The sequence below is a fragment of the Herpailurus yagouaroundi genome, unplaced genomic scaffold (genome assembly GCF_014898765.1).
Source record: "Herpailurus yagouaroundi ecotype Mexico unplaced genomic scaffold, PumYag 67383, whole genome shotgun sequence".
Taxonomy (NCBI): domain Eukaryota; kingdom Metazoa; phylum Chordata; class Mammalia; order Carnivora; family Felidae; genus Herpailurus; species Herpailurus yagouaroundi.
In genome coordinates, this window is record NW_024420199.1 from 769,154 (window position 1) to 781,017 (window position 11,864).

The 11,864-nt window shown below is 41.9% G+C and overlaps 1 protein-coding gene across 1 annotated transcript in view; it reads left to right on the forward strand.

Annotated features, from left to right (window-relative positions):
- Window positions 1-11,813, forward strand: part of NOX1 (NADPH oxidase 1) — a 34,447-nt gene extending 22,634 nt beyond the window's left edge. Inside the window, 6 exon segments of the mRNA XM_040467269.1 lie at window positions 4,806-4,898; window positions 6,580-6,815; window positions 7,033-7,195; window positions 7,617-7,763; window positions 8,001-8,125; window positions 11,687-11,813. Of these exon segments, the coding sequence (XP_040323203.1) occupies window positions 4,806-4,898; window positions 6,580-6,815; window positions 7,033-7,195; window positions 7,617-7,763; window positions 8,001-8,125; window positions 11,687-11,813 (891 nt within the window).
- The last annotated feature ends 51 nt before the right edge of the window (window positions 11,814-11,864 follow it).

Genomic DNA, 11,864 nt, shown 5'->3' on the forward strand with positions numbered 1-11,864 from the left:
TGATGACAGCTTTGTAGTAGAGGCTAAAGTCTGGGATTGTGATGCCTCCTGCTTTGGTCTTCTTCTTCAAAATTACTTTGGCTATTCGGGGCCTTTTGTGGTTCCATATGAATTTTAGGATTGCTTGTTCTAGTTTTGAGAATAATGCTGGTGCAATTTTGACTGGGATTGCATTGAATGTGTACATAGCTTTGGGTAGTATTGACATTTTGACAATATTTATTCTTCCAATCCATAAGCAGGGAATGTCTTTCCATTTCTTTAAATCTTCTTCAATTACCTTCATAAGCTTTCTATAGTTTTCAGCATACAGATCCTTTACATCTTTGGTTAGATTTATTCCTAGGTATTTTATGCTTCTTGGTGCAATTGTGAATGGGATCAATTTCTTTGTCTTTCTGTTGCTTCATTGTTAGTGTATAAGAATGCAACTGATTTCTGTACATTGATTTTGTATCCTGCAACTTTGCTGAATTCATGTATCAGTTCTAGCAGACTTTTGGTGGAGTCTATCGGATTTTCCATGTATAATATCATGTCATCTGCAAAAAGCGAAAGCTTGACTTCATCTTTGCCAATTTGGATGCCTTTGATTTCCTTTTGTTGTCTGATTGCTGATGCTAGAACTTCCAGCACTATGTTAAACAACAGCGGTGAGAGTGGGCATCCCTGTCGTGTTCCTGATCTCAGGGAAAAAGCTCTCAGTTTTTCCCCGTTGAGGATGATGTTAGCTGTGGGCTTTTCATAAATGGCTTTTATGATCTTTAAGTATGTTCCTTCTATCCCGACTTTCTCAAGGGTTTTTATTAAGAAAGGGTGCTGGATTTTGTCAAAGGCCTTTTCTGCATCGATTGACAGGATCATATGTTTTTTCTCTTTTTTTTTTGTTAATGTGATGTATCACGTTGATTGATTTGTGAATGTTGAACCAGCCCTGCATCCCAGGAATGAATCCCACGTGACCATGGTGAATAATTCTTTTTATATGCCGTTGAATTCGATTTGCTAGTATCTTATTGAGAATTTTTACATCCATATTCATCAGGGATATTGGCCTGTAGATCTCTTTTTTTACTGGGTCTCTGTCTGGTTTAGGAATCAAAGTAATACTGGCTTCATAGAATGAGTCTGGAAGCTTTCCTTCCCTTTCTATTTCTTGGAATAGCTTGAGAAAGATAGGTATTATCTCTGCTTTAAACGTCTGGTAGAACTCCCCTGGGAAGTCATCTGGTCCTGGACTCTTATTTGTTGGGAGATTTTTGATAACCGATTCAATTTCTTCGCTGGTTATGGGTCTGTTCAAGCTTTCTATTTCCTCCTGATTGAGTTTTGGAAGAGTGTGGGTGTTCAGGAATTTGTCCATTTCTTCCAGGTTGTCCAATTTGTTGGCATATAATTTTTCATAGTATTCCCTGATAATTGTTTGTATCTCTGAGGGATTGGTTGTAATCATTCCATTTTCATTCATGATTTTATCTATTTGGGTCATCTCCCTTTTCTTTTTGAGAACCCTGGCTAGAGGTTTGTCAATTTTGTTTATTCTTTCAAAAAACCAACTCTTGGTTTCGTTGATCTGCTCTACAGTTTTTTTTAGATTCTATATTGTTTATTTCTGCTCTGATCTTTATTATTTCTCTTCTTCTGCTGGGTTTAGGCTGCCTTTGCTGTTCTGCTTCTATTTCCTTTAGGTGTGCTGTGAGATTTTGTATTTGGGATTTTTCTTGTTTCTTGAGATAGGCCTGGATGGCAATGTATTTTCCTCTCAGGACTGCCTTCGCTGCGTCCCAAAGCGTTTGGATTGTTGTATTTTCATTTTCGTTTGTTTCCATATATTTTTTAATTTCTTCTCTAATTGCCTGGTTGACCCACTCATTCGTTAGTAGGGTGTTCTTTAACCTCCATGCTTTTGGAGGTTTTCCAGACTTTTTCCTGTGGTTGATTTCAAGCTTCATAGCATTGTGGTCTGAAAGTATGCATGGTATGATTTCAATTCTTGTAAACTTATGAAGGGCTGTTTTGTGACCCAGTATGTGATCTATCTTGGAGAATGTTCCATGTGCACTCGAGAAGAAAGTATATTCTGTTGCTTTGGGATGCAGAGTTCTAAATATATCTGTCAAGTCCATCTGATCCAATGTCTCATTCAGGGCCCTTGTTTCTTTATTGACCGTGTGTCTAGATGATCTATCCATTTCTGTAAGTGGGGTGTTAAAGTCCCCTGCAATTACCACATTCTTATCAATAAAGTTGCTTATGTTTATAAGTAATTGTTTTATATATTTGGGCGCTCTGGTATTCGGCGCATAGACATTTATAATTGTTAGCTCTTCCTGATGGATAGACCCTGTCACTATTATATAATGTCCTTCTTCATCTCTTGTTACAGCCTTTAATTTAAAGTCTAGTTTGTCTGATATAAGTATGGCTACTCCAGCTTTCTTTTGGCTTCCAGTAGCATGATAAATAGTTCTCCATCCCCTCACTCTCAATCTACAGGTGTCCTCAGGTCTAAAATGAGTCTCTTGTAGACAGCAAATAGATGGGTCTTGTTTTTTTATCCATTCTGATACCCTCTGTCTTTTGGTTGGCGCATTTAATCCATTTACATTCAGTGTTATTATAGAAAGATATGGGTTTAGAGTCATTGTGATGTCTGTATGTTTTATGCTTGTAGTGATGTCTCTGGTACTTTGTCTCACAGGGTCCCCCTTAGGATCTCTTGTAGGGCTGGTTTAGTGGTGACAAATTCCTTCAGTTTTTGTTTGTTTGGGAAGACCTTTATCTCTCCTTCTATTCTAAATGACAGACTTGCTGGATAAAGGATTCTCGGCTGCATATTTTTTCTGTCTAGCACACTGAAAATCTCGTGCCAATTCTTTCTGGCCTGCCAAGTTTCAAAAGAGAGATCAGTCACGAGTCTTATAGGTCTCCCTTTATATGTGAGGGCACGTTTACCCCTTGCTGCTTTCAGAATTTTCTCTTTATCCTTGTATTTTGCCAGTTTCACTATGATATGTCGTGCAGAAGATCGATTCAAGTTACGTCTGAAGGGAGTTCTCTGTGCCTCTTGGATTTCAATGCCTTTTTCCTTCCCCACTTCAGGGAAGTTCTCAGCTATTATTTCTTCAAGTACTCCTTCAGCACCTTTCCCTCTCTCTTCCTCCCCCGGGAATCCAATTATGCGTATATTATTTCTTTTTAGTGTATCACTTAGTTCTCTAATTTTCCCCTCATACTCCTGGATTTTTTTATCTCTCTTTCTCAGCTTCCTGTTTTTCCATAACTTTATCTTCTAGTTCACCTATTCTCTCCTCTGCCTCTTCAATCCGAGCCGTGGTGGTTTCCATTTTGTTATGCATTTTGTTTAAAGCGTTTTTCAGCTCCTCGTGACTGTTCCGTAGTCCCTTGATCTCTGTAGCAAGAGATTCTCTGCTGTCAGCTATACTGTTTTCAAGCCCAGCGATTAATTTTATGACTATTATTCTAAATTCACTTTCTGTTATATTATTTAAATCCTTTTTGATCAGTTCCTTGGCTGTTGTTATTTCCTGGAGATTCTTTTGAGGGGAATTCTTCCGTTTGGTCATTTTGGATAGTCCCTGGAGTGGTGTGGACCTGCAGCGCACTTCCCCTGTGCTGTGGTGTATAACTGGAGTTGGCGGGCGGGGCTGCAGTCAGACCTCACGTCTGCCCCCAGCCCACCGATGGGGCCACAGTCAGACTGGTGTGTGCCTTCTCTTCCCCTCTCCTAGCGGTGGGATTCACTGTGGGGTGGCGGGGCCGTCTGGTCTACTTGCACACTGCCAGGCTGTGGTGCTGGGGATCTGGCGTATTAGCTGGGGTGGGTAGGCAAGGTGCACGGGGGCAGGAGGGGCAAGCTTAGCTCGCTTCTTAGGTGATCCACTTCAGGAGGGGCCCTGTGGCAGCGGGAGGGAGTCAGACCCGCTGCCGGAGGGATGGCTCCGCAGGAGCACAGAGTTGGGTGTTTGCGCTGAGCAAGCGAGTTCCCTGGCAGTAACTGGTTCGCTTTGGGACTTTGGCTGGGGGATGGGCGAGGGAGATGGCACTGGTGAGCGCCTTTTTTCCCCACCAAGCTGAGCTCTGTCGTCCGGGGGCTCAGCAACTCTCCCTCTCTTTGTCCTCCAGCCTTCCAGCTTTCCGAGCAGAGCTGTTAACTTATGACCTCCCAGATGCTAAGTCGCGCTTGCTGTCAGAGCACACTCCATCCAGCCCCTCCGCTTTTGCAAGCCAGACTCGGGGGCTCTGCTCGGGGGCTCTACTTGGCTGGCAGGCCACTCCTCTGCCCCGGCTCCCTCCACCAGTCCATGGAGCACGCACCACCTCGCCGCCCTTCCTACCCTCTTCCGTGGGCCTCTCGTCTGCGCTTGGCTCCGGCCACTCCGTTCTGCTAATCCTCTGGTGGTTTTCTGGGTTATTTAGGCAGGTGTAGGTGGAATCTAAGTGATCAGCAGGATGGGCGGTGAGCCCAGCGTCCTCCTATGCCGCCATCTTCCCTCTCCTCTGACCACAACTCTATTTCTGTACTTTTCAATGCTTCCCAGTGAGACTTGTAAAACTTCAGGAAATGATCTGCTTTATAAGTAACAGATTAGCAAATGAAACCATTGCAATTTATTCCTTTCCATTTCCATCCTCAAGTTTTGGTGAAATTAGTGGCTTAATAATGATACACATCAGAAAACTCAATAAATATTACTGAATGAAGTAATATTCAATATTACTGCTACACAAATCCTAAACAAGAGATTAATGTGTAACCTCAACACTATTCTTTTTCTGTGCAGTCTTGGAAGTGGAAACTTGCACCAGGCATTCTTTATATCTTTGAAAGGATTCTCCAATTTTATCGTTCAAAGCAGAAGGTTGTGATTACCAAGGTAATCAATATACACTTTCCCCTAGCTGTGATAAGAGTCTTATTCTTCCTGATTATAGGAATAGATTGTCATGTTGTCACCCTGAAGGGAATAAAAAAAGAACTGGGGGGCAATATATTTCAGTTCCTCCAGTGTTGGACAAAACTATGGGAAAAAGGGTTTAGCAGAAATCATCAGCATGGGTCTATGTCAGAGGCTGCAAACAGGTGGCCTGAGCCAGATCTAGCCCACAGACATATTTTGGTTGGCCCACACACTGATTGTTTAGAAAGTTGAATTGGTTGCTAACATTTAAAAATCTGGATAGAGGCTTTCACAGTAAAATAAAAATGGCATTTCTATCTTCTTCCAAAGAATCAGGCAACCTGGTATTTATTTGTGTGTTTGTTTGTTTGTTTATAAAATTTATTTAAATTCATGTTAGTTAACATACAGTGTAGGATTGTTTTTAGGAGTAGAACCCAGTGATTCATCACTTACATATGATACCCAGTGCTCATCACAAGTGCCCTCCTTAATGCCCATCACCCATTTAGCCCATCCCCTCCACCTGCAACCCCTCCAGTAACCCTCATTTGTTCTCTGTATTTAAAAGTCTCTTATAGTTTGCCTCCCTCTCTGCTTTTTAAAAAAATTTTTAATGTTTATTCATTTTTGAGACAAAGAGAGACAGAGCATGAGCAGGGGAGGGGCAGAGAGAGAGGAAGACATAGAATCTGAAGCAGGCTGCAGGCTCTGAGCTGTCAGCAGAGAGCCTGATGCAGAGGTTGAAGTCATCAACTGTGAGATCATGACCTGAGCCGAAGTCAGATGCTCAACCGGCTGAGCCATCCAGGCACCCACCTCTCTGCTTTTATCTTATTTTTCCTTCCCTTTCCCTACGTGCATCTGTTGTGTTTCTTAAATTCCACATGAGTGAAATGATCTGATTTTTGTCTTTCTCTGACTTATTTTGCTTAGTATAATACATTCTAGTTCCACTCACATTGTTGCAAATGAAAAAATTTCATTCTCTTTGATATCTGAGCAGTATTCCATTGTATGTGTGTGTGTGTGTGTATGTGTGTGTGTGTGTGTATACCATTGTGTATATACACACACACACCACACCTTCTTTATCCATTCATCAGTCAATATAAATTTGGGCTCTTTCCATAATTTGGCTATTGTTGATAATGCTGCTAGAATCATTGGGGTGCATGTGCCCCTTCGAATCAGCATTTTTGTATCCTTTGGATAAACAGCTAGTAGTGAAGAATCAGGCAACCTGAATGTGCTGAGTTGCAGTTCCATAGTGCAACCACTGTCTGAACAAAGTAACTGCTGCCACCTTTAATTTTTTAAATGTTTATTTATTTTTGAGAGTGAGAGAGACAGAATGCAAGCAGGGGAGTGGCAGAGAGAGGAGACACAGAATGTGAAGCAGGCTCCAGGCTTTGAGATGTAAGCACAGAGCCCAACTCGGAACTCAAACTCCTGAACCATGAGATCATGACTGAGCCGAAGTTGGATGCTCAACCGACTGAGCCACCCAGGTCCCCCACTGCTGCCACCTTTAGAAAGGGCTTTCGCTAGCAGTTCACCACTAAGACCTGCCCTCCAGCTTTATTCATTTATTTCATCTGCCTGCCCCTGTCACCATTTGAATTTACTTCCTCTGGCCTCTGTGCTCTATTCTTAGGTTGTCATGCACCCATTCAAAGTTTTGGAATTGCAGATGAGCAAGCGTGGCTTCATCATGGAAGTGGGACAGTATATTTTTGTTAATTGTCCTTCAATCTCTTACTTGGAATGGCATCCCTTTACTCTGACCTCTGCTCCAGAGGAAGACTTCTTCTCCATTAATATCAGAGCAGTGGGAGACTGGACAGAAAATCTCATAAGGGCTTTTGAGCAACAACATTCACCAATTCCCAGGTAGGTCCCCAAGAGCAGCGGAAACCCAGAGCAAGACACAGACAGGCAGAAAAGAGAAAGCAATTCCTTGTTGAACCTTAAGTCTGGTAAGATAGAATATGATTAAAATAAATAGGCACTAAATGAGCAATGGGAACAGCTATGTCTCTGAGAGGATGTTTGAGGTTGGGGGTGGAAGTGAGATTTCACTTGCCCATTGTCTTCTGTCTTCTGTCAGGATTGAGGTGGATGGTCCCTTTGGCACTGTCAGTGAAGATGTTTTCCAGTATGAAGTGGCTGTGTTGGTCGGAGCAGGAATTGGGGTCACCCCCTTTGCTTCCATCTTAAAATCTATCTGGTACAAGTTTCGGCACGCAGATCACAACCTTAAAACACAAACGGTAACTCCCTCATACCACTTTGCATCTGGACTGGACTGGACAGGTCCATTGCTTTCATGGGTTAAACTCTTTACAATTGATAAGAGAGTAACCATCCCTGGAGCTATGAGAGTGAGTGATCACTTCTGTCTGCCAAGGCATCCACTTTTACAGATTCATCACAAGAATAGAGTCTTCATTTTCAATTTGGAATTTAAAATCACCTTGAACCAAAGATGATGTTGGAAGTCTTTTTCCTTAAGGGATGTTGTAAGAACTCTGAACATTCATGCTTTCTAAAGTCTGCTGCTCTGAAGAAGTGATTTTTCAGGTCACTCTTAGATTTGCTCAACAAATACAGAGTATATGCTCATAATCATGTCACCACAATGTACATCATGAAGGCACTTAGTAAGGCTATGTTCTCTCTTGCTAATTCCAGATCTATTTCTTCTGGATCTGCAGGGAGACAGGTGCCTTTGCCTGGTTCAGTGACCTATTGGCTTCTCTGGAACATGAGATGGAAGAATTAGGCAAAGTGGATTTTCTAAACTACTGTCTCTTTCTCACCGGATGGGACACCAACATCGTGAGTTCAAACAATACACTAATTCCCAAGTTAGATGCAAGATAAATGTTAGACAAGGTCATGAATGCTGATTGGAAATAATGATTTCTTATGATTTCTTATCCGCCCTCACCCTCACCCCTGAGTTTAGAAGTGGCCAAAACAAAACAAAACAAAAACAAAACAAAATAAAAGTGGCTAAAGGAAGAAACAGCTATCAGGACCTGCTTTTTCTAACTTTTATTTCTTTGGCTCCAGGCTGGTCATGCCGCATTAAACTTTGACAAGGCCACTGACATCCTGACAGGTCTGAAACAGAAAACCTCATTTGGGAGACCCATGTGGGACAATGAGTTTTCTACAATAGCTAATGCCCACCCCAAGTAAGTGCATTTTCCTCTAGTTGAGTTTACAGAGTTAGAGTTTAGGAAAGATATTACAGCATGTTGAGCATTTTTGGGAAAAAGATCTCTGGGGAAGAAACTATTTGAATCATTCTCAGATTCTTGCTTAAAACTGAAAAAATTGCATCTGGGGTTTTCGCCAAATAAGGGTTGTGACATTGTAATTGATAAGAAGACGTTTGGTTCCCCTGCAAGTCCCCATTCAAACAAGGCAAGGAGACTCAGTTCCGATTAGTATTATGGAATAAAATGGAAAACTGGAAAAATTCAAATGCATTATTTTTGGGCTTAATAATCCCTACATCAAGTAAGAAAAGTTTAGAGTGTATTGTCTAGTTAATTGATGACCTGACATTGTCGGTCTTTCTGGAAGAGTTTTGAGACATGCTAGAGCATATAGGAAAACCTGGTGCCATGAAATCAGCCATTCTAATGGGAAAGAAATTAAGCTGATCATTTAGATAAATTCCTGGAACAAGTTGGCAACTAAGGATCAATTCAATTTCACAAACATTACTGGTTACCTTCTATAAGTTCAGCACTCATTATTCTAGAAGGTTTGGAGGTTGAAAGAGAAATAGGATATGGTTCTTGCCCTCAAGGAGCATACATTTTAATAAGAGATGCATACAATCAACCCAAAGCAGAATGATGCACTCCATGAAACAGGTACATAGATATCGAGGGAAGGAAAGTGTATGCCAACATAGGGTGATCACAGCAGGCTTCATGAAGGCAGTGGTGAGAATACTTAGTCACTCTGATTCAGATGATCCTGGGTCCTAATGTTAGTTCTGATACTTTCCATTCCTGGGACCTTGAGCTAGAAAATCCTCTAACCTTCAGACTTCTTATCTATAAAATGGGGGTTATATGAGTAAGTGCCTTCTCTTCTCACTTGCAGAATTATTATAAACATTAAACATATACCTATATAGGGGCGCCTGGGTGGCGCAGTCGGTTAAGCGTCCGACTTCAGCCAGGTCACGATCTCGCGGTCCGGGAGTTCGAGCCCCGCGTCAGGCTCTGGGCTGATGGCTCGGAGCCTGGAGCCTGTTTCCGATTCTGTGTCTCCCTCTCTCTCTGCCCCTCCCCTGTTCATGCTCTGTCTCTCTCTGTCCCAAAAATAAATAAACGTTGAAAAAAAAAGTTTAAAAACAAAACCAAAAACATATACCTATATGAAAAATGCTCTGTAAACAGGAAAGCAGCATTTAAACAAAAGAGATTATGTTAATTACTGTGTTGAGCTGACCATAGTTGAAGTTGTGAGAATGGATGACATTGCCAGGAGAGAGTGGTGGAGGACAATAGCATTAAGCAATGCTTACATCGTGTGGGAATGGAGAAAGATAAGCCAAGAAGTAGGAGAACGTGGAGAAGTGGTGTCACAAAAACCAAGGGAGGAAATATTAAAGAATTGGAGGTGTGGCAGGGTCCAGGAAATGCTTATTTAACTTAAAGATTATCTAAGCATGTTTATAGACAGAACAGAAACCAGTACATAGAATAAAATAAATATACAAAAATGGGGATGGGACGCGTAGGTGACTCAGTTGGTTAAGTGTCCAATTCTTGATTTCGGCTCAGGTCATGATCTCATGGTTTGTGGGATTGAATCCCGCATTGGGTTCTGTGCTGACAGCATGAAGCCTGCTTGGGATTCTCTTTCTCCCTCTCTCTGCCCCACCTGCTCATGCTCTCTTTCTCTTTCAAAACAAATTAAAAAAATTGTTTTAAATGTTTATTTATTTTTGAGAGAGAGAGAGAGAGAGAGAGAGAGAGAGCAAACAAGGGAGGGGCAGAGAGAGAGAGAGAGAAAGAGAGGGAGACAGAATCTGAAACAGGCTCCAGGCTCTGAGCTGTTGGCACAGAGCCTGACGTGGGGATCGAACCTACAGACCACAAGATCATGACCTGAGCCAAATTTGGATGCTTGACTGAGCCACCCAGGTGCCCCTATGATGGTCATAATAAAACATGGGCAATAAGAGTTGGTGAGGAAGTGGAAAAATTGTAGGAGAGTTCCTCTCACATTGTTTGTGGGAATGTGAAATGGTGCAGCACTTTGGGAAAACTCTGGCATTTCCTCAAAATATTTAACCTAGAGTTACCAAATGACCCAGCAATTTCACTCCTAAGTATATACCCAGGAGAATGGAAAATAGCCTTTGCTATCCACACAAAAACTTGTACATGAATATATATAGAATAGTGAAAAAGTGGAAATAACCCAAGTATCCAATGACAAATGAATGGATAAACAATATATGGTATATCCACACAATGGAATATTATTCAGCTATTTAAAAAAAAGTGAAGTACTGGTACATGCTAGGACATGGATGACACTTGAAAACAGCATGTTAAGTGCAAAGAACCAGACCCAAAAGGCTACATATTGTATGATTCCGTTTATATGAAATGTTCAGAACAGACAAATCTAGAGATAAAAAGTAGATTTGATGGTCGAGGGCTGGGAGGAGGTGGTCGGGAGGAAATGGGGAGTGACTGCTAATGTGTGTGGGCTTTTTTTGGTAGGGGATGATGAAAATGTTCTCGGATTAGATAGTGGTGATGGTTGCACAACTTTGTGGCTATACTAAAAAGCACTAACTGTACACTTTAAAAATGTGAATGTTATGACATGTGAATTATATCTCAATGAAGTCAAAAGGAGGGGAGAGGAAGGGATGATAGAAGGAAGGAGAGGGTGAGACCCAGAGCATAATTAGATTATCCTTGGTGAGAAGCTGACCACCTCTTCAGTGTGAGAAATTTTGAAGTGGGGATAAGTGCACAATGGATGGCTCTAATAGCAGCTAACACATATGCACTTGCTATGGGCCACACATTTTTATAATTGCTTTACAAATGTCTTTCATTTAAATAAACCCCAAAACAACCCTGTGAGATGGGTACTATTTTTATACCCATTTTACAGGGCGGGGGGGGGGACTGAAACAGAGGTTAAAGAAACTTGCCTAAATTCACACAGCAGGGATAAGTGCCAGAGCTGTTATTTCTATTTATTTTTTTAAAGTTTATTTATTTTGAGAGAGAGCACAAGTGGGGAAGGGGTAGAGAGAGGGAGAGAGAGAATCTCAAGCGGGCTCCGCACTGTCAGAATGGAGCCTGACATAGGGCTAGATCTCACGAACTACAAGATCATGACCTGAGCCAAAATCAAAAGTCGGATGCTGAACTGAGCCACCCAGGTCCCCCATCAGAGCTGTTATGTCAACCGAGAGTTGGGCTCCGGGGTCTAGCACTGAACCTCTACCCTGCATCAGATCTTCTATCTGTTCTCCATAGAATAGGTAAGGATGCATGCATGCTGAGAGCAACAGAAGGCTGGGAGCACATTTGGGGCTTGCAAGCAGAAAACGTGAGAAAACTACAACGAAGAATGTGAGGGAGTCAACTGAAACTTTATGCAAGTTTGTTGGGAGCAGTAGAGGCCTAGCGGAGGCAGTTTCTCCATCCTCATGAACATAGCAGCTTTTGCTGTATTCTTGCCCTATTGTTCTATTCCTGCAGGTCCGTGGTGGGAGTCTTTTTATGTGGTCCTCAGACTTTGGCAAAGAGCCTGAGCAAATGCTGTCACCAGTACTCCAGTCTAGATCCTAGGAAGGTTCAATTCTACTTCAACAAAGAAGATTTCTGAATTATAGGAATGGGGATGGTAATCTGCATTTAGTCTCTCCTCTGAATCTTC